Below are 23,047 nucleotides of genomic sequence, written 5' to 3' on the forward strand. Positions count from 1 at the left end.
CAATCTATAATGAGTAAGTTTCTACCGTCAGAACCAGGTTCCTATATTCTTAATAGGAGGTGGGGATGGTGGGAAGGGAACAACAATGGAATTCCCATTCTTGTCCAAAAGAGCAGCACTTAACAGGGTATTTCTCATGACTGAGAATAATCTAATTTGTGTTCATCCAAACCTTAGGGAACCTTCTCACAATGTATATGGTTAAACTGTTTGCTTTTTACAAGAGGAGGTGCTGGAACACAGTGCAAGGTCTCTGAAAGGGAGTGGTGTCTTGTTCACATTGTAGTTCGCATTAACTTTAAGAACTCAGTTGCAACCTTGTGGAACCATTGTACGTTACCAGGCAAGAGGCGGATTCCTAGAACCATTCTCTTAATTAGTTAGTTAGAATGGGCTGGGAGTGCTGCACAGGCAGCCTCATTAGCCCAGGGTGCAGAGAACACCACCATTCAGCAGGATATTAAGAGTGGCAAAACAAATCCAAGCCAGTCCTCTTCAGACAGATGATGGGAAATTTAAGTAGGGATTGTGAGAGCACGTTAGTTTCATAGAATCATAGAATATCAGGGTTGGAAGGGACCCCAGAAGGTCATCTAGTCCAACCCCCTGCTCGAAGCAGGACCAAGTCCCAGTTAAATCATCCCAGCCAGGGCTTTGTCAAGCCTGACCTTAAAAACCTCTAAGGAAGGAGATTCTACCACCTCCCTAGGTAACGCATTCCAGTGTTTCACCACCCTCTTAGTGAAAAAGTTTTTCCTAATATCCAATCTAAACCTCCCCCATTGCAACTTGAGACCATTACTCCTCGTTCTGTCATCTGCTACCATTGAGAACAGTCTAGAGCCATCCTCTTTGGAACCCCCTTTCAGGTAGTTGAAAGCAGCTATCAAATCCCCCCTCATTCTTCTCTTCTGCAGACTAAACAATCCCAGCTCCCTCAGCCTCTCCTCATAAGTCATGTGCTCTAGACCCCTAATCATTTTTGTTGCCCTTCGCTGGACTCTCTCCAATTTATCCACATCCTTCTTGTAGTGTAGGGCCCAAAACTGGACACAGTACTCCAGATGAGGCCTCACCAGTGTCGAATAGAGGGGAACGATCACGTCCCTCGATCTGCTCGCTATGCCCCTACTTATACATCCCAAAATGCCATTGGCCTTCTTGGCAACAAGGGCACACTGCTGACTCATATCCAGCTTCTCGTCCACTGTCACCCCTAGGTCCTTTTCCGCAGAACTGCTGCCTAGCCATTCGGTCCCTAGTCTGTAGCGGTGCATTGGATTCTTCCATCCTAAGTGCAGGACCCTGCACTTATCCTTATTGAACCTCATCAGATTTCTTTTGGCCCAAACCTCCAATTTGTCTAGGTCCTTCTGTATCCTATCCCTCCCCTCCAGCGTATCTACCACTCCTCCCAGTTTAGTATCATCCGCAAATTTGCTGAGAGTGCAATCCACACCATCCTCCAGATCATTTATGAAGATATTGAACAAAACCGGCCCCAGGACCGACCCCTGGGGCACTCCACTTGACACCGGCTGCCAACTAGACATGGAGCCATTGATCACTACCCGTTGAGCCCAACAATCTAGCCAGCTTTCTACCCACCTTATAGTGCATTCATCCAGCCCATACTTCCTTAACTTGCTGACAAGAATACTGTGGGAGACCGTGTCAAAAGCTTTGCTAAAGTCAAGAAACAATACATCCACTGCTTTCCCTTCATCCACAGAACCAGTAATCTCATCATAAAAGGCGATTAGATTAGTCTGGCATGACCTTCCCTTGGTGAATCCATGCTGACTGTTCCTGATCACTTTCCTCTCATGTAAGTGCTTCAGGATTGATTCTTTGAGGACCTGCTCCATGATTTTTCCAGGGACTGAGGTGAGGCTGACTGGCCTGTAGTTCCCAGGATCCTCCTCCTTCCCTTTTTTAAAGATTGGCACTACATTAGCCTTTTTCCAGTCATCCGGGACTTCCCCCGTTCGCCACGAGTTTTCAAAGATAATGGCCAAGGGCTCTGCAATCACAGCAGCCAATTCCTTCAGCACTCTCGGATGCAACTCGTCCGGCCCCATGGACTTGTGCACGTCCAGCTTTTCTAAATAGTCCCTAACCACCTCTATCTCCACAGAGGGCTGGCCATCTCTTCCCCATTTTGTGATGCCCAGCGCAGCAGTCTGGGAGCTGACCTTGTTAGTGAAAACAGAGGCAAAAAAAGCATTGAGTACATTAGCTTTTTCCACATCCTCTGTCACTAGGTTGCCTCCCTCATTCAGTAAGGGGCCCACACTTTCCTTGGCTTTCTTCTTGTTTCATTACTTGTAATTTTTGTTTCCCATGATAGAGGACATCCCCTGGTCTGGACATTACTCATGGACAGGGATCTGTGTTCTCTGCAACATCATTTCATCAAATTCTGCAGCAAGAACTCCTAGATTAGGTAACAAGATTAACATATTTTGTTGCTATGAAATAGCCCTCATTTTCATCCCCTCCCATTTCCACTGGGTTTAGATTACCCTAAACTACCCAAGGGAGGAAGAGTAAGAAGTGAAGGCTAGCCTACTGCATTATCTGGAGAACAGCACAGGATGTGAGGTCATGGGAGCCATGCCACTTAGCACAGCAAAAAAACACACACAAAACTTGAAAATAATCATTGCTGAAAATATTTCACCATTTTTGATCACCGAGTATTTGACTGTGAAGCATTAGTCAAAAATACTGATGGATATAAAATTTGTTGATGAGAATTTCAACATTTTTGCTGTATTCTCCAGATGGCTTAATTCCATTTCCAGGCCTCTTTTCCTGTGATGTTCTCCAGGTTGTCTCATACATTCTAGGGAAGAGAGAAGCTTGTAGCCATCTCTATCAGCCTGTGTTTCCCTGGCTGCTGTGATGTTTTCCAAACAGTCTCTCTACTTCCGGCTCCCCTGTTCCCTGGCTCCATTCTGCCTGGCTTGATGAAATAATCTGCCTGGCTTGATGAAATAATAATTGAGTAATCCAACTCACTTGCCCTCCTGGGGAAAGCTACCTATAGCCGAGTCCCAATATGACAAGGAAACCAAAGAAAGTGCATCATGCTGCAGCAAAAAGGAGAAGTCTGTGGCATCTTGGTGTCAAATACTGCAGCCACTGAATTGCAGAGTACACAGGGTCATGCTCCTGGGCTGAATCTGTTCATTCCGCCATATTTAATGCAAATTTAGGCTTCCTCATGCCCCCACTTCCTTCGAGTTCATACACCATCTACTGGACTGATGCAGCACTGCACTTTGAACCCAGGAGGGGACTTCCACAGCTGAGTGTACATAAACTACTAGAAAACATTAGTAAGACAACTATAGAATGTAGGATTAATAAAATTAAAAAGCATAACAGCTTCAACTGCAAGTTTCGTTTTATCAGCAACATTTTTATAGGTAGTTAGGGTCTGTCCAGAATGCCAGATGTCCTTTGTTATGAGAAATGCAAATCACAGAGAAAAAAAAAATCAGTTTTCTGCAGGAATGACTAGATACAAAACTTTAGAGCAATACATCTCTCATATCAAAGTGGTTAATTCTTAGTTTGAAGTCATCAGCCTGGTTTCTTCCAGATTGTAGTATATGAAGAGCAGGCCTAGTTAATTGTTTCTAATTTCTCAGGGGTTATGAATTCTGTCTGACTGTTCAGTGTCTCATAGGCAGGAATTTACAACACTTTACTACTTTGCAGAGGTTAACCTTGTCACGCAACACTAAGTGCTATGTATAGTGTAGTAGGCCTGTGTTTAATACCCCAGTTCTCTCCCCACCTTCTTTGGGGCAGCAAAGCTATATAGAAGCAGTGGAATTCAGGAGGAGCAGTGCAACACTCAGCAGCTACCCCAGCTAACCAGTGACTTCTTTGGCATGTTGGTGCTTGCAAGATGTAGCCTCTGGTTTGGACAGGAGAGAGCAGAGGGGAAAAAAGGAATGAATCAGACAGGGACAGAATACAGAATTCATGCAGTCCATCCTGCACTTGCCAGTGTTGTTGGGTAGTTTATAAACAGGAAAACATTAGGACCAAGGACCTTACCTGAGCACCTAGGTGGTGTTTGGAGATTTGTTTTTCTGTACTGTACACAAGCCTGCATGCAGTTTCTTCATCTCTTGTGTGCGCAAAATGTTACACAGTAGCCTAAACAGTTACTGGCTAAAGAGAAGCAATATTTGCACTTCTATTCAAGGATTTCAAAACACTTTACAGACAATGAATTCATTCTCACAGCTCCACTAAGAGACAGATATTATTCTCCTTTCACAGGTGGGAAACCTGAACTAACTTAAGGCACAAAATAAGAATGGTATTTGAGGGATTAAAAACCCAAAGTCTTTAGTAAACAACTGAAAGATTCTCAAAAAAAAATTTATTTCCATAAATTAAAAACACACACACAAAAGAAAAAAAAAATCAGTGGAATTTTAGATTCACAAACTATTAAACAGAAACTAATCTGCAGAGGCATAACAGAGGCTAATGTTACAAAGAGAGTACAAATTTCCATTGAGCTATTTATTAACGTGATAATATCAGACACACATCTCATTCAGGCAGTTAGCATCCACTCTCCAGCGGAGTGACTGACATCTACCACACCACAGAACCCAACTCTGAATAGGATACAGTAAATGAGAATGGCTTGCCAAAAACCATATCCGGAAAGCATCAGAACTCAAGTGTACACAGTCCTGGGGATACAGGATCATGAAAGCCCCCTCAATATGCATCAAGTACCTTTTGCTGCTTGGTTTGCAGCTGGATGAGAACATTAAGCTTTGATTTCAGTAAAGTAAAAATCCCATCCATCCCCAGCCAACTACGTTTGTCAGATGCTCAGCTTGCATTGCTGGGCTCTTTCCTGAGAGGGTACATGGGGACAACTCTGCAAATTCTCCTTTTAAATGCACTCTCAGTAATTCACAGAGCCATATGTACAAGGTCTTTTCCATACAACAAAAAAATCCTCATTTGGGTGGCTCCATCTTAGGAAGAGGCAAGTGTACACTTCCTTACGCTAGAGAAAAACGTCAATACCCAAAAGTTTGCATCCTCCACATTTCTCTCATAAAACGACTATATGGGACAAAAGCAGCTCAGATTGGAGTTTGAGACACCCAATCATTGCACTATTGTCCCTCACAGTATAAGTTGCTGCCACAAACAAAAGTCAGAGCAAGGTTGCTGCTCTAGGAGCACTGCAAACAGGAACAGAAGTTGTGGAGAAGCACAAAAGCATGATTAAGGTTCGACGACCTGAAGACAGGGGGGAGGGGGTATCTAGATTAGCTTATACCTTCATTACACAGCTATAAAAAAAACCCTTGATCATGATAATGCTGAAGTGTTAGAGTTTTCAAAAATCCTGGGGAATGTGGTATGTTGGGGAAATCACAGACCTGAACAGTTCCAGCGATTGTAAGTGAAATGGAGCTGAATATTTTCATTGTGCCTCTCTCTGCTGTAGCAACAAAAAGAGCTTTCTGTGAAATGTTATTTCAAAGTGACAATAAACAAGGCTGAGAGGAAAGAAGCAGACAAAGAACAAAAGGTAAAAACAAATTAAATGTTTCAAAGCACATGCTAAGCGGGCAGAACCCTGCTTGGACCTGAGTTTTCTCCCCACCCACCCACTTCACAAACCCCCACTGAGGTTACATCCCAACTCCACCATAGAGCCAGAAGCTCCCTCATTAGCATTAATTCCACATCAGTATTAATTCATTTTGTAATAGTGTGTCATGAAATTCCACATTGTGGCATAAAAATGGAAGCACAGTCAATCAATATCTGTGCTGATGTCATGAATGTATGGGGAGTTTAAAAAACATTTTAGAAGGCAATATCCACAGTACTGTGATTAGTTATTTTCAGGGATCCCTTTCATGATATGATGAGGATTGATTAAGGTATCACTTAGTAGCCTCAGTGGATCAAATGGACCTGTACAGCAGTAGCCAAAATGGTATGTCAATAGGCCCAAATTTTGCCTCCATCAGCGTAAAACAACCAAAGCGATAGTTTGCATTTCTATTTCAGTTTTCCTCACTGGGTAAAGATGATCAACCCCCAAAACAAGGGTGTAAACAGTGCAAGAATCACAGCAAATGAGCTGAGAACAAAACAAACCCAGAACATTATTCACTGAAGTCACACAGCGCAATCATCCAACATTTCCTGCCTGTTCAAAGTTCTTGAATTTAACAGATGGCTTGTCAGTTTAAGTTCTCTGTCAGGTCAACAACAAAGCTGGCAGACCAGCAAAAAAGATAGCGGGGTATCCTCAACCCATGTTTGGACTGGGTCATAAAGCTCATTCACGAGATGTCTGACGTACACGCTGATTTTGGAGGTAAATAGAAAGTTGCTGTAGGGGCACATAGGTAAAAAAAGTGCAAGTTGCAGGGAAAAGAAACAATGGAACTGTTAAACTTTGAGAATATCAGCAATGACAGCATCCTATTAAGCTTTGCCTGAATAACTCCTGTAGGCACTGAAGAACAGAAATTACCTGAATTGCAGCTTCAAGTAAGGATCCCAGAGGGGAGCACTGGTCCCTCAAAAGTATGGCTGAGAAACTACCCAGTGCTACTTCAAATTACGAATGGCCTTAAGTTTTTCATAACCAAACCAAACCACTTTTTATACATTAGGAGGCTTGAGTGAATCTCTTTGTACAACACTAGCCATTAAGTACAGCACTGCTGTATAGTGAACCTCTAATTATATAAGCTACGTGAAGCTCTATCCCAAACTAGAATTCTAAGTTAAAATGGTAGAAAGATGAAATGGAGAAAAATCTTCTTGGCTTGTTCAGATCAAATTAGTATTCTTGTCAGAATTAAAAATGCTAAAAAGAGTATAAACTTCACACTGAAGTTCCTGGTGCCATGTCTCTGAGCATAGTCCCACTAACTGAACATTAGTAATATCCTTCTGCTACTCCCTACCTTTCCCTCTCCGCCCAAAGGCAAAGCACCAGCAAACCAGGTTAACAAATCCACTCTACAATTTGTTAGAATTTAGCATTTAGCGCCATTTTTCTTAATGTGGGATTAAAAAAACCAAGGCAAGTAACAGTAAAAGGCGCCTTTCATGCAGCAAATAAAGGAAAAACACATACAAAGTGCAACTTGTTTAAGACCTGGTCATGTATGGCTGCTGCTGACTGAGTGTAGGAAGGGCAATTGAATCACAGAAGAAAACTTCTGGGCACAGACATGGAAGTAATTAAAAGCAAACAAACTATTTTTCTTTAATTTTTGACGTTTGTGGAATCTCAAGAACCCACCTACCTAAATTCATCTCTCTGAATTCATCTCACCTACCTCTATCGTCAAGTTGTCTGGACAAGCCACTACAGTAAACAGCAGACTCAAATGAATGTGCAAAAGTTCAGGAGTATTTAGAATCCTAGTGTCATTGAAGGTGTACTATTTCCTCCTTTACTCTTCTTGTCCCACCTGCAGGTGGTGTTTAAACATTAGCCACAATTTCTAAAGAGGCTGGGGAGGAATAGCATGCCTCCTGGCTGTGCTACACTCATGCAGGGGAATTAAAGGACTCTTTCCTGCATCACTAAAACACACACACACACACACACACACACACTAGCACCTCAAAGAGGGTGACAGCCAACAAATGATCATCAGGTATTAGAACTGAGTGGTTGGTAAGGTCTGGAGAAATAGGCAGATCCCTCCCCAAGCAGATCAAAGCATTGAAGGAACTGAGCCATTTCCCACTGGATGCTTCCCTCAGCTTCCAGATGCTTGCTCCCGTTCTTCCTCCTCTGCAAAGAAGGCTTCAAGGTCCATCAGTTTCTGAATCAGGAGGGCATCTAGCTCTCTGCCCTGTAGTGCAGCCTTTTTTGCCCGGGTGAAACTACCCGCCACTTTCACTCTGCTTCGTGCCTTCCTCTTCCGGGGAATAGTGAAGTCCTGGAACTCCAGAATCCGCTTCCTCTTCTGCTGACTGATTGAGATCAAGGATCCATTTTTCTCCTTGGGCTCCTCAAAGATGGTTTCCAGACACCTGGGAAGGGCAAAGGGTAGAAATTAGAATATCAGAGTGATATACTTCTTCGTTCACAGAAGTGAAAGGAACCATCCTGCAGCATCAGGGAAATAGACTAGATGACTCAGGCCTTTTACATTTCTAACTTCTAGGATTCTACACTTCAATGATCCTTCTGGGGCCTCTCGCATGCAAATTTATCTGGAGCTCATGCTTCTAACCAATGACCACTTCTCTTTAGAAACAGTTTCACATCACCCAGCTGTTAGTATATTTTCTGGATAGTTTCTTGTTGGTGCATAGATATCCAGGTGGAATCTCCCTCTGCCTGTTTTAGTCCAAAAGCGCAGACCAAGGAACAGAGGCATCTTTATCCTAAGGAACAGAGGCATTTAGACCTAGACAAAGGATTTTTTTTTAAAAAGGGGGAAAAAAATGTAAAATTGTCTGTAAAGCAGCATTCTTGGTATTTTGCACTGAGGTCCACATGGGGTTTGTCCAGTCCCTATATTCCATGTCAGTATAATTTTGGAATATCTTGTTTGCTTTTGAATTTTGGAAATAATGGGTACTATACATTGGCTGCACAATTAAATGAGTGCAAATAAAAGTTAAATACAAAAAAGTGACATTTAAACATTCAACATGTATAAGTTCTCAATTCCTGCTACTGTAAATGCCCCATCCCCAATCACTCTCAGATATTAAGGACAGATTTTCAACCTGCTTTCTGAATTACCTTTCTTCAGCAGTTCAAATCAGAGCCATCATTTCAACTCTGTTTTGAAGGGTGCTTATTTTTCTCTTTTTATTTCCATAAGACCTGTAGTTTCATATCTCCAACCAGTTCAATTACATATGCCTCACCCCACCTGTTGGTGAATGTAACCAACCTGGTCGCTGGAGGGGACTTGTAGTTCTTGTTTGTGTAAATTTCTTCTAAACTAAATTCTTTCTTCTTCAGCCTGGAAAAACAAGTAGTGAATGAAGCAATGAAGCCAGGAGAATTTCAGAACCATCTTCCCCTATACAGGCAACCTGACATAGAGAAAGTGTGGTTTTCCTCCCACTCCTCAAACTCCATTAATTAATTTGTAATGAGTTTTAGAAAGAAATCTGAGAAGCTAGTTTTGATGAACCTTTCAAATGGTGCTTGAGGAAGTTGTGGGTTGTGACCTGGCATTTCTGCAAGGATGAATGCTCCTCCCAGTATGAAGTGATATTTCTAAAAAATGATACTCAAAGACAAAATAGAAACATACCCTCACAGGACACTGCCTTCTGGGTTATGAATAGGGGTCTACCAAATTCGTGGCTGTGAAAATCTTGTCCATGAAATCTGGTCTCCAGCCACCCAGCTCTGAAGACAGAGCAGAGAGTAGCGGTTGCTGTCCAGGCACACAACTCTGAAGGCAACACCATAGCCGGCAGTATTGGAGAAGTAAGGGTGTCAATACTGCAGCCCCCTAATAGGCTTGCAATTCCCTTTTGGGTTGGGGCCTCCAGTTTGAGAAACCTTGCAGAGAAATCGCACATTTTTTGTGGGTTTGTCATGGCACAAAGACACATCCATGAAATTTGCTGTTTATGCCGTGACCAACCCACAAAAAAATGTTCAGTTTCTCCGCAATTTAAGTAGATCCCTAGTTATGAAAAATGGAGAGGAGGAAAAAAACATTTCAATGGCACAAAAGGTTAATTAAAATGGATTTCATCTCTTGGTTTAAAATTTGACTATAGACAAGGGTAATTCTTTTGATGCAATTTCAAATGTAATCTCTGAAGAAATGGATTATCCTCAACCATCCACCAACTTGCCACTTCTGCTCTTCAACAGTGGTCCTGGACTAGAACACGTCAGACTCAAGTAAATTGAAAACGCTGTGTATGTAGTTGACAGAGTCTGCCCAAATTAACATTCAACTTTGGTTTTCCTACATCCTGTTGGACAGTCAGGTAAGTAGAGACTGCAGACAAAAAAAATCTCAGAATTTGGGTTGGTAGGGGATTCTAGAAGGTCATCAGTTTTCTCTCCCTGAATTGTAGCAGGACTGATTTATTTCTAACATACCTGTGTCTACTTGAGTTATTCAAGGCTAGACTGTAAGGGGAATTCCATCTCCTTCCTTGGCAACTCATTCCATTGCTGCTTCTAAAGTTTTTCATATTTACTCTAAATATTACTTGGAGTAGTTCAAGTCCATTATTCCTTGTTCTTTCTTTTCTGATTGATGAAAATTGATCTTTGTCCTCTGTAACATTCTATTTGTTTGGCGACAGCTATGTACCTCCTCATTCTTCTATACAGACAACATACTGAGCTCTTAACCTTGGCTTATGGAGAAACTGAGTACCAAGACCACCTAACTCGGAAAAGACTAACTGGGCAAGTAGAGAGAATAGACAGAAGAGGAAAGCCATTTGTTGGAATGGTGATGCTACTGTGCTGGACACACTTCTTAGAAATAGCAGATCCCAGTATCACTGTCCATTTAAGAGAGATATCTCACCTTTTTGGTCTGGGGAGTCCCATGGGGGTGAGGTTAGGGTCTGGTTTGGGAACAGTTTTCCGGATCCGGATCTGAGAAACTCTCTTTGGCCTCTTCTCTGGCTCAGCCTTTTGGACAAAGAGAAAGAAATATAAAATAAAGGAGCAATTGCTTACCTATCAGCAGTGTTCTCTTCCACTTGGGGTCTCCATTTTAAGTGTGTGTAAGTAAAACATTGTATGAAGCTAAGGCAGGCCACATATCAGGGAAATTTTGTAGTATAACACTTTTTTGGCAACAAAATTTACATGCTCCATGCAATACAAATGTATATCCATTTTGACTATAATGTATGAAACATCAAGCCATTCAGCAAGGAGAGTGACTGAGTGATGCAGCTTCATCACTGAGTTTCTTCAAATCAAACCTGGATGTCTTTCTCAAAGAAATGCTCTATTTCCACCACAGATTATTGGGCTTGATGCAGGAATCATGGGGACAAATTCTATGACTTAGGACATCAGACTAGATGGTTACAGCGGTCCCATTTGGCTTAAAAAAAAAAAAAAAAAAATCAAATCAATGAATCTTGCTAATGTTTTTCAGTGCAATATACCACGGGCTTTCTGGGAAAGGTAAGGAGGAAAGCAGTCTTACAGAATTCTCTTCTGCTCCCATAGGCCCTCTATCCTTTTATGTTTTGCTTACCTCTTTCTGCTTCAGCACCAACTACTCCCAATTAACGCAGGAGTAGCATAGACCAGAGGAATGCAAGGAGCTCTCTCTATCAGTTGTAAAAGCTCTGCCTTTATAGTGATCCAGGTCCTGTGTGTCTGGGGAATGAAGGTCCAAGCTCAGACCTAAACCCTAATCCTTGTCTAGTTGCAATGCGACACTAGATTACTAGGTTAACAAAGCCACCATTTTACTGTGTGCACAAACACTGGCTGCCTGTCTACTTCCACTAATGAAGGCAAGAAGACACTCACTTTTTTCAATTCGGTGGCGCTCTGGGATGTGGGACATAGTGGGAGAGAAGCATCGAGTTCATCAAAGGGATGGACCTGTAATTCAGGTACTGAAAGCCTGAGTGGAGATACTGCTGATTCTGGAAATGTGCAAGACTTTGGTAGCAAATCAGAGAGTGAACGTTCCAGCCTATAAATTTGGGGGGGGGGGGGGAGAGAGAGGGGAAAGGGGAATGAAGAAGAGAGAATATTTAGATTAATGACGGATTTTTATTGTGACAGTATTCTAGAATATAGGCCATATTATAAATTAGAACCTTGACTGGATTGCTCAAACTGTTTGCTTTGTTCACTAGATATATTTAAAAGGAGATTGATCTCCCACATAAGCACCAAAGGTACATGTGAGTGAATACCAGTGTTTGAAGTCCAGCTCTTGAACGAGATAAAGTACCTCAGGTGAGAAAATGGACCACAATAATTTCATGTATCTTCATGACAAGCAGCACAGAAGGTCCGAAAGATTATCTACATTTGCTACATTCAGCATCTACTGTTGTGTGTATATATGTAAACATACCCATATGGGGGCCATTCAAAATCGGTGTTACACTGCATTTTTGGCAGACAAACCCTTGTAAAGGGATCTACCAAAACCTGAAAAGCCAGACTGCCAGAATGTGGAAAAACTCACGTTCCCACCATATGTAACAAATATTACAGAGTAAGACTCTTACCTTATCTCAGCACCCGTGGTCCTTGCAGCTTCTGATCCCTGGACAGTCATGTGTGGTAACACGGCATAACTAGTTCAAAAAGAACAAACAAACAAAGCTAAAATTAGGTCTACACCAGAAAAGGGGAGGAAAGACTTCATCAGTATAATCTAGACTCCAAGGAAGCAAAGAAATGTCAGGGATGTCAAAGTACCCTCTCTTTACCCCACCCAATCCCCACCAAAAACCTAACATGACAGCAACCTACACTTGTCATTAGTGTCTAAGATTCACTGACAAATTGTCCAGGAGGGAAATACTTCTATTTTCACTTCTTAACTGAAAAGTAAGATGAAGAAACTCAGAAAAATTCAGAAGGGGAAGAAGCTTGTTTTAGTATGAAAGCTGGAGGTGTTTTCAAAGACCCTGGGTTCTCCATTCCAAGCTGGTTTTGTGTGTTTGTTTGAAAGGTAAATTTAAAGTAACAAAAAAACAAGCCCTGATAGACTTGTCTGCCAAACAAAAGGAGCATGGTAGACAAACAAGTATGATCAAGGACTTCCACAAGATTAACTCCACATACTCTCTAACTCCTGTTGGAATGCTCTTAATTGATGGGAATATCAAAGTCTATTCTATAAAGACTACTGGCTACACAGATCTATAGGAAAAGGACCAACACAGCAGTTTGGGATCTTCTAAGGCTAAGCTTCTATTTTTTGTATGTGCACTATTAGCATCACACACAAGAAAAATTAAACAACTCAGTTATCTGGAACAGTTTTGATTTCATTTGTTAAGTTTAAGACCATGTCTACACTACAAAATTAAGTCAACCTAACCTACACTGACATACAGCCACCGCAGTAATTACATTGCTTGTGCAAGTCTACACTTTGCTCCTTGTGTCGGTGGTGTGTCTCCTCAACAGGAGTGCCTGTATCAATTGTACTGTCAGTGTGGGGCACTGTGGGACAGCTCCTGAAAGCCAGTAACAATCGAAGTAAACAATACAGTGTCTACACTGACACTGTGTCGACCTAAGTACATCAACTGTGACTCTACACTGCTCATGGAGGTGGAGTTATTAGGTGAGCAAGCAGAGCAGTTACGTTGGCAGAAGCAAAATTTAAGTGTAGACACTTCCATAGTTAGGTTGACATAAGCTGCATTCTGTCAAATTAACTTTGTAGTGTACACCAGACCCAAATCCCTTACCTGTTCTCTCCATGTGCCTATAACTAAATATATTCAACCCTAAAGTTAGAAAGCTTGAGACTTAGATTGGGATACATGGAAAACAATCTGTTAAGAAGCATATATATACTTTTGCTGTAGATTGCAGACAGCATAGCAGCAATAGGCATGAAAGACACTTACATAGATACCCGATGAATTTATTTACCACATTTATCATTAAGTGACACATGTACAGTGCTTCTTCTCCACCAGTATTCTAGTCACTACTAGTCTGGCAATGCTAGAATTTGAACTGGTAGTTTGTGCATGGAAGTCTCACCTGTTGGTAACAAAATATTCTGCTTCATGCAGTAAAAATGCAGGTAAGAATGATGAAAACATTCCACTCCTCTAAAAAGTTTAGTCTCAGAAAGGCAGTAATGTGGAATAAGGTTTTGCTTAAAGTAAAAATTCTGATCACTGTCTGGTAGCAGCAGCTTTACAGGAAGGAAAAAACCATTCCAGTGTTCACTGCCTGGTCAGTTATGAAAAAGCCAAAGCTAAATGAAAGAATCCAACTGGAAGGGAACTTTCTCATCACAAGAAAAGGTCCATGTGAAGCTTAGGCCTGCTATGATTGATAGTGTCAAACTCTGCTGACATTCGTACATGTCAAATCCTTTCCCGATATTCACCCATCCTCATCAGAATAGCCTAATAAATTTTTGATCCTATTAAGTGCGGACATGGAGATGGTTACTTGACCTTGGCATATATTGCAGCAAATATATTTCTCCACAAAGCAGCAGCAATTCCTTCATGAAAGATTGAGTACAAGATTCAGTCCCCCTCGCACTTCTGCCTAATTTAGAGATTACACCCCTTTTTAAAATAAAAATTGAACATCTTACTAGTTTATCCAAATATTTATAACATGTTTTGAGTTTTTAAATTTTTTAAAATGATATTTCACAGCTTCTGTTTTAAACATTTATGCTGGCTTTTCCTCCCACGTTGTCTTATGACCAAATCCTTCAAAATATCACTTTGATTGCCTATTTTAGAAGCAGAATTTGTTCAGTGCTCTACTTGAGAGTTCATTGAGCATCACCCTTTCCAGCTATTATAGCATGCTCCAATGACTTCTCTTTAAAAAAGCTGTGAGTAGGACAGAAGAGCCAACCACAATTTCTTCTCACTTTAAGAACGTAACATTTCTTGAACTGAATTTTAGGGACCGCATACTGCATTTCAGACTCTTGTTATCTGTCCTGAGAAGTACTTAGATTTTACTTGGCTTCTCTCCATTAGTAGTAAAGTACATTTCAGAGTGATTTTTTAAAATTGGCCTTTAGATGCAGGGATTAAATCTTCACTTATGTTAACAGACTGATAGTCTGCAATCACAGCACAGCCTGTTAGACAGTCTGACTTGTGTGGAAAAAAAGAGTGGGAAGAAAGGCTGATGCCCAAAAAACTAGCTTATCAAGTGCTGCACTCAGCATTAGCTTCCCATGCCAAGTGCTACATCTCTCAGCTCAAGATAATAAAAACTCACCTGATACACAGATGTAAATTATAAAAAAAAGGGTTTACATTTTTCTTAGGATAGTGGTGGTGATTAAGAGTTACCAACTCTGCTCAGTTCTCAAACTGTGGCTGGACCTGGTCACTCCAACACAGTTATGAATCTATATTATAAAAAGCTGTACTTGAAATATTGCTTCACAAAGTCTGGCAGAGAGATCACAGCTCCACAGGATGATAAAGTTGGTTCCATAGGATACTATTCAGCTCCATTCTTTTACACCCTAGGAGTTTTATTTAAAAAGTTCCAAAGCTTATGCTTTACACTTGAACTGGTATAGAAGGTTGTCAAGACCTTGGTAGACCAAGAGAATTTAAATCAGTGGACTGAATACTTGATTAAAGTGGCCCTTGCTGGCCAGAGCTAAACTGCAAAGGTCTCAGATCACAGATAGTGAAATGTATGTAGTTAGTTATCTGGCAAGATTTTTGCCTATACCAATAACCAAACAGGGACACAGAGAAGCCATGTTCAACATTTCTTTAGAGATCACAGTGGTAGGCAAGAGAATTCATCAGTTTATCTATTTTAATTTATAGGCTTTTCTATAGTGCTCATAATTGTAGTATTTGAGTACCTCTCAAACAGCCCACTCCTGTGAGGTTAGGCAGCAGAATTATCCTATATTATAAATGGGACAACTGAGGCACAGAAATGTCACACAGGAAGCTTGCAGCAGCTGCAGAGCCAGTGGTCCCATCTCTCTTCATTCCCCATGTAATGCCTTAACAAGTCCACCCTTCCTCTCATGCAATTAGCAGCAAAAGAAAAAAACAAAGAGTCTTTATTCCTCTCTTACTCCTTTTTAGTTTGATAAAAAGGCCAAAATTCAGCAGTGATCTCGGTGGAGCTGCACTTATTTATGCTAACAGTGCATCTTGCAGAACGGTCAACAGGAACAGTTATACAGAACAGGTTCAATTAAAATTAATGTAGAACAATTCATTAGAATGCGATTAAAAGTTCAACTGGGTGCAACACAATTATTCCTTTCTGTTCAGATTTAGAATTTGCCCAGCCACGTAAATCCATCTGGTCACAGCTCAAGCTAGACTGGTAACTCAGGTGTGTGAAAAACTTTCCTACCTCAAAAATCTAGTAGCTCTGCAGTCATTTAGAACAGAGTTAGTGAAGTAGCTCACCTTTCTGCAATATATATTCTGGTGCATGCTGTGTATGTATTGCAGAGAGGGAGAAGAAGAAGAGTTAGCGGTTCTGCCAGAAGAGATTATTAAAGAAATGAAAACGTACTCAAATTCAGATAACAGAGATGGTTCTGTATGGAAATGTCTTCTATTGAGCCATTTCCTGAGTGGAGTGGGCAGGAAAGTACCGGAAACTGACCCTCTACTCCAAACTCTAATACCCCTCTCCCTCCCCAAAAGCTGCAACTATATACACTATGTATTTATTCTCAGAAAGAAGTTGATGGATTTTACCTGTTCTCGATGCCCAGACTTGGCTGCCACTTGCAGTGATTGGAATGGAGAGGAGTGAATTCGGAGGGACAGGCAGAAGGACCATGCTGGCTCCATATGGAAAGTACCCTGCCCAGTGAGTAGGGCAATGAAGAGAAGAGGTCATCTGATACCGAAGATGGAGACCTTAACCCTTTCAAACCCTGTGTGAATTGTGACATAAACAGTCTCTGGACAGTAGGAATTCGACGGGTTACATTTCTTCTTTTTGTCCAGATCCTGTAACATCCAGGGGAAGAAAGTGCTAACACTGTGTGAAGGCCAAGCATGGAGCACCCTGTTCTTCTTTTAGCTATGGGATTTCTCCTAATGTCATGACTAGGGATTACAGCCTCTGTGGTTGTTAGAGTAGAAGAGTGCAGCTCCTTACTGAGATTAGCGTCTTCCCTGAAAGCTGCTGTACCTGAGTAGCTTTGGGACAGGAGGAAAGAGAAGGTCCATTTTGAAGGCTGTGACGGATGTACTGGTGCCTCTCCTAAAGCTGGTATATTAGGTACACACTGTTGGGATGTAATCCCTCTGAGGTTTATCAATGAATCAGAGTCCAATTTTATATGAAAAGAAATTGGGGAAATGGGGGTATTGAAGACTGATGATGGAATGTTGCTACTCAAGTCTAAAATGTGTATTTTGGTGTAGTCTACAGGATAAAGTGCCAATGGCTGAAGGTTGAACATCTTGGTGCACAAGCCATCAGCCTGGTGAGAGTTTAACTTCATGTTAATGCATGAAAAACCTTCCAGTAGCTTTTCAGATCTAAGTTGGCTGAACTTTTCGACCATTGGACGTTCAGAGGAACATTGCAGAGTCTTTAACCTGTGGGTGCTTTTGGGCGGGGCCAGTAGTTTACTGGCCATAGTAGACAGCCTGTTTAACAGTATTGGATCTTTGGTACATTTACTAAGTTTCAAGCTGTTCAACAAACTGCACCTATTGGCTCTCTGCTTTGACATATGGTCGAGTCTCATGGCTATTTCTGCTTCCATTACTAATGGTTTACATGCAAAATATACAGAGCTGAGGAGTTTGTGTTCTTGCGTAGGAACAGTTTCAGGGAAATTCCTTATAAAAGCTGAGCTTTTAACTTTGTTACTTTTTCTTACAGTTTTGAGCTCATCTGATGTGGGGACCTTTTTGCACTTCCTTCGTGGCTGCTTCTTTAATGAAAAAAGTCCTCTTAGTTTGTGTGTACTTCCAAAGGCACCGTGGATTTCATCATCCCCAGCAAAGCTTTTAGCTTGTGGTTGTGAGAGAGAAACAGGAATGAAAGGGGTATTATCTGCTGACAATTCATTGTGGGTCCCTAAATGAAAGCTCAGGCTTTCCACTTCTGAGTCCATAGTCTTCATATGCTCTGACTTATCATCATCATCATTGGAAATCTTTGGCCTTTTGACTCCTTGTAAAGTGCTATAAATTTGTTTATTGTCACTATCATTTATACTGCTCATGACAGCAAAGAGTTGCTCTCTAGGACCTTCGGTCTTCATGACTCTTGAAGATGCTACCAGTCCATCTGAAGAACTATCTAAAGGCTCACTATCAAACATCACACCCTCCTGCAATGGGATTTTTGCTTTCTCTTGATCTTTTGACTCCTTTATTTGCTGTGCCCGCCCCTTACGGAGTAGGATGTTTTGAGCTGGATATTCTTCAGTCTCCTCACACATCTTTCGCTTAAGAGTTTGACATTCACCTACTTTGCCCAATCTCTCTGCATCAGACACCTCATTTTCTGCACTGATTGAGTCATGCGGCATCTTCATTTGGTCTCCTATAACCTCTTTCCTGTTGTCTTTGCTCTGTGAATTTAATTCATAAGGCAGACACACTTCGCTGCAATCGAGACATTTTAAAGATGCTTCTGTGTCGTTTTTTGACAGCTTATTGCTAAATACTGTGTTATAATGGACTTCTGATGTTTCTTTTTTAACTAAGTCTTTAGATTGCAAATAATTGTCTATGATTTCTGAAAGCAACTTGGCATCTCCTAATTCTGAATGATCTTTAATGTAAGTTTTCCCTTTATCTGAAAGGTTATTCAAACTCCATTCTGGGATCTGTTCAGTAGAGTAGGTTTGTGAAGGCTTTTCATAAGTCTCAGCATTCAGAGGCACACAGCTTCTAATTTCGTCACCGGAACATTTCAAGTCTTCTAGCAAAACTCCTAAATAATTTTTATGGTCAAAAATATAATGCATTGGCTTCTTTATTTTTTCTGCAGTTACTGCATTTTGCCTCTGGTTGTCTACAGATGGTCTTTTAAACTTCTGTACACAATCAATACTGTCTGATGAAATTACATCCATCTCTTTTACAACTGGCCCTGCACTTACAGACTTCTCCTTGCTGTGAGCATGAGAAGCCGTACACACTTCTAGTTTAACTGCATCATTTAGGGAGCTAATTGCTTTTTCTCTCTCTTCAGATGGGCTGTCGTTGCCATCAGCTCTTCTCTCAAATGACTCTATCAGCTCAAGAGGTTCTATAGCAGAATAGTCATGACAGAGGGCACTTGCTGAAGATGAATCCTGGTCAACTATCTGTGCATTCTCAGATGATGCAGGCAGCTCATCTTTTTGAGGCAGGCAGATTTCTGAGTTCTGAGTTAAAGGTGTTTCTGAAATTACTCCTTTCAAACTGGAAAGCTCTTGATTCACACAGAACTCTTCAAACTGCACTTGATTCACGCGCTCTGGACCATCAGCAACTGTAAAAGTCACAAGTTCTGGCTGAGGACAAGCTTTCTTTCTTTCTATGATTCTATGATTTACTGAAGAATCCAACAGTAAGCATGTTTCATTTGTGATCTCTGGAACAAGAGTCATATCTTCTGGTACACATGAAAGACTCTTGCAGGCTGACTGAGACACAGAAAAGGATTCAACAATGGTCTTAATTTTATTTTCCGGGCCCATAACCAAGCTACCCGTGTTCAATAATGCAGAAAGTTTGGTATTTTCTGCCAATATTGTATGTTCTTCTTTTTGATCTTCCTTTGCACTACTGAGAGAGTCTGTGTATTCTGAATGGTTCGCATTTACCAAACTTTTGGAAGAACTACATCCCACCATACTTCCTTTGAAAGTTCCTTGATCTTCCCTTGTACTGCTACCTACATCATCAGATTCTTTTAATTCTACTTTCTCCCCTTCCGATAGATCGCTGATGGAATTTGTGTATTCTGAACAGTCTGTATCTACCATACTATTGGAAGAGTTATCAACCATTATTTCTTTGAAAGTTCCTTGAAAACTCTTTTCTCTTGAAGACTCATGAACCAGTGCAGTTGTGTCTTCATCTTTCTTTAGAGTTAATGATTCATTTTCCTTGGAGCGGACAGATCTTTTAGGTTCATCCACTGAACTTGTCAAAGTTTGTACACCAGTGTTGGAGATGGCTAAGTCATACTGTTGGAACTCTAGAACTTCATCAGCTACTCGGGTTTCATTTTGCTTATATGAAACTGGCCCGTTAAGCTCACTTTGACATGCAAGATATTGATTTTCCACCTGACAAATGGTCTCATTTGGTTGCTTTGAATGTTTAAAACCTGACAATTCTAAGTCAAAGGATTGGTCCAAATGTTTTTCATGACTTGGGATGCTGGAGTCTGTGTCACTCTTTGAAGTGCCGCCTTCGGAAAGATTGTATTCACAAGGTAACACAGTCTTCTTGTACATCTTTAATTCTCCCTCTCCCAGGACTACTGTTGTGTTGCCAAGATCAAGATGGATACCAAATATGGTTTTGTTCAAATCTCTGTTGACTGACTCTTCACTAGTCTCATTTTGGTGACTGCCTTCATGAGCTTTTACACTATCCACAGTTTCTATTCTATCAATTTCATCTTTCTGTAATGCACAAGAGTTAATTTGTTCTTGTCCCTTATCTGTATCAGAAGTTCTCTCTGTGGTGCCAGAATCTAGCCTTTCCTCTGTTATTTCACTCTGGCCATCATAGAGTTTAAAGCTTTCTACTTTGATATTTGTATTTGAAATCTCCAGTTCTGATAATCTAGTCGTGGACTCATCTGGAGTGCAAGCTGAATGCAATAGCTTCTCTGCTGTGGAAGTACGATTTGCCATATACTGAAACATATTGCTGCAATTCCAACTATCTTCACAAGGAACAGATTCACATGCTACATGAGTGTTCTCCTCAGGACGGTTGACTGCCTTTTTATCATTATGTACAATTAAGTCTCCTGTTTCCAAGCCATTGACTTCTTCAATCTTCAATTTAGTCTGCACTTTAAAAGAATCCTTGTTCAGTGTAGCATTATCCAAGCTGGTACTATCTGATAAGATGAAGCAGGTCTTGACAGCTGAACAGTGGTCTTTTATACACTGGTCATTATGAGTATACATGTTACTTGCTTCATTTTCCATATCAATGACCATCTTCTCTGTAGCCCCCAGTGCAGAGTGGATGCTCTTCTGGGGACCTTTACTTGCTACATTAGAAGTACTGAAATTCCTGTGATTTACTAAAGACAGTTCTTCATTTTTATGAAGCAGAAGGCCCGTACGCTGTGTCTCCAGTTTTGCAGAAGCAATGATGGATTCTTTTTTAGACAGTCTGTCCAGGTACACATCTCGGTTTGAAACTATATCAGTATTACAAGAAGAAAGTTCACTTATAACTCCAAGAGACACTCTTGATTTTTCTGCATCATGACAAAGAGCTTCACCTAGTGTGGAAGCAAAGTTAGTTTCTTTGCATGCAGGCAGGTTAACATTAACACAATTTGCTTCTGGAGCGTTACCAAAACTGTTGTTCAGATCTTCTACCACTGAACTGCTGTTGGTTTCCTTTTCAAACAGTTGTGCCTCAAGGGAAACTTCACCTACCTTGGTGCCATAGTCCAGAAAGTCATGAACAGTGGGAGGAGGGTTTCCATATTTATTGTAGATATTATTATAGCATGTATGCATGTCTCGAGTCTTAATACTGACAAGGTTTTTTGTGTCCACCAATAGAGTGCCACTTTCTTTTGTATGTTGTTTCACTATATCACCCCAGCACACATCATTAATAAATATTTTCCACTGGTCCCCATCCTTTTTCAAGCTATTAATTTCTGAAGGGATTCTTAAATCTCCTTTTGGAAACTCCTCAGTTGATGAAGCAACAGAACTAGGAACTGGCAAATTAGAGCTCTCTGAATGAACGCTTTCTTGAATATCATGCCCACTATCCATGCCACAACTGTTCTTCAGAGCAGTTTCTCTCTGGATTTCAGCAGCTTTCCCAGAACCATAGCTGTAGGAATGGTCAGTGCAACTATCCGTTTCCGATTGTTCAGGCTCATCGCTGGACATTTCTTCACTCTGCACTGGAGAGAGCTGTTCTTCCACCACAGGCTTGGAGATCCAGTTCTCTAGAAACTCAGTTCTTTGACTATCATCATCACAGCTTGGGCTGTCTATCTCTTCTGCAAGATACTCCTCCTGTATTTCACAGATCTCAATAGTGTTGTCTTCTAGTGGCATATTTCCAGATTCCAGACTACACAAACTTCTTAATGAACCACATAAAGCTTCAGAGCTTTCTTTTGAGAGAGGCATATCAACTTCAACACTACTTTTAGATACAGAAACAGCACTGTTGTTATGAGGGCTCTTTTCTTCATCTTGCTGGTAAGTCTGGTAACTTGCAGGTGCTGCATTAGTTTCATTAACATGGCTTGATCTAGACAACTCTACTTCTCCAGTCTCTGAATCAAAAATAGCACAACCCATGGTGGTCAATGACATGGTAGTACAGGCTGTTAATCCTCTACATTCTTTTTCTTCTTGTGGATGTTCTTTTGTTGATCCAGTCTCCACAACTGTTAAAGGCTCTAAGGGAACTAAGGTGTTGGTTTCTGAAACCTCACCACTGGTCATGATAGTGTCTATATCTGGGCATTCATTGTTCTCAGATGGAAGACCTTTACTCACTCTGCCATTCCTGTGTCCTGCTTTACTAAATATCCTAGTCCCATCAGCCTTCATACCTTGTACTTCTTCAGTGGGCTTTGGCAGAATTTCAGGTGTCACCTGTACGTTTGTTTGGTTTTCTTCTGCACAATAAAAAAAAAAAAATCAGTACTGCACAATAAATTAAAAAAAACTTCCATTTTACTTTCTTCTCTACTTAATATACAATTATTAGCAGCACATTACTGATTGATCCTTAATCACTTTGACAAACCCTACCACCAGTCTACTTTAAAACAAATCAAAATTATCTTTTAATCCTAACTGTAACCTATTTGCATGGATATTAAACATAACTGGTATGGATCCAATACTCTGAATTTTCAGATCACTGTAATTCAGGAGTTCAGAGCCAGAGGTCATATGAGTTCTATCAAACTAGTGGCAGTGCTTGTTTTCAGTAGCATTTTTCTATGATGAATAGCAAATTAAAATACTGTATGTACAGATTTAGAAGTGTGGGAAGTAGACAAGATGTGTATTTAAATTATCTGGTGGGACAGAGTAAACTTCAAAATTGAATGAAGCTTCAAAATTGAATGAATTTATACTGTCTTAATTGTATTACAGGAGAGAAGATTAAAAAGTCTCCT

General features: G+C 40.8%; 1 protein-coding gene across 8 annotated transcripts in view; it reads right to left on the reverse strand.

Annotated features, from left to right (window-relative positions):
• Positions 1–4,390: 4,390 nt before the first annotated feature.
• The window catches only part of PRR14L (proline rich 14 like), a 36,870-nt gene continuing 18,213 nt past the window's right edge, over positions 4,391–23,047 (reverse strand). For 6 of the 8 annotated variants that reach the window (XM_037878311.2, XM_037878309.2, XM_027824024.3 and 3 more), the window contains 6 exons: positions 16,432–22,537; positions 12,247–12,315; positions 11,531–11,699; positions 10,563–10,669; positions 8,946–9,017; positions 4,391–8,070 (listed from right to left, as the gene is read on the reverse strand). In XM_037878311.2, the coding sequence (XP_037734239.1) occupies positions 7,794–8,070; positions 8,946–9,017; positions 10,563–10,669; positions 11,531–11,699; positions 12,247–12,315; positions 16,432–22,537 (6,800 nt within the window). In that variant the 3' untranslated portion in view covers positions 4,391–7,793. Of the gene's footprint in view, positions 8,071–8,945; positions 9,018–10,562; positions 10,670–10,968; positions 11,094–11,249; positions 11,375–11,530; positions 11,700–12,246; positions 12,316–16,431; positions 22,538–23,047 lie in introns of those variants that run through there. The other 2 variants (XR_005222331.2, XM_037878312.2) reach the window with 2 other exon arrangements.

This window comes from Chelonia mydas, chromosome 15 (genome assembly GCF_015237465.2).
Source record: "Chelonia mydas isolate rCheMyd1 chromosome 15, rCheMyd1.pri.v2, whole genome shotgun sequence".
Classification (NCBI taxonomy): domain Eukaryota; kingdom Metazoa; phylum Chordata; order Testudines; family Cheloniidae; genus Chelonia; species Chelonia mydas.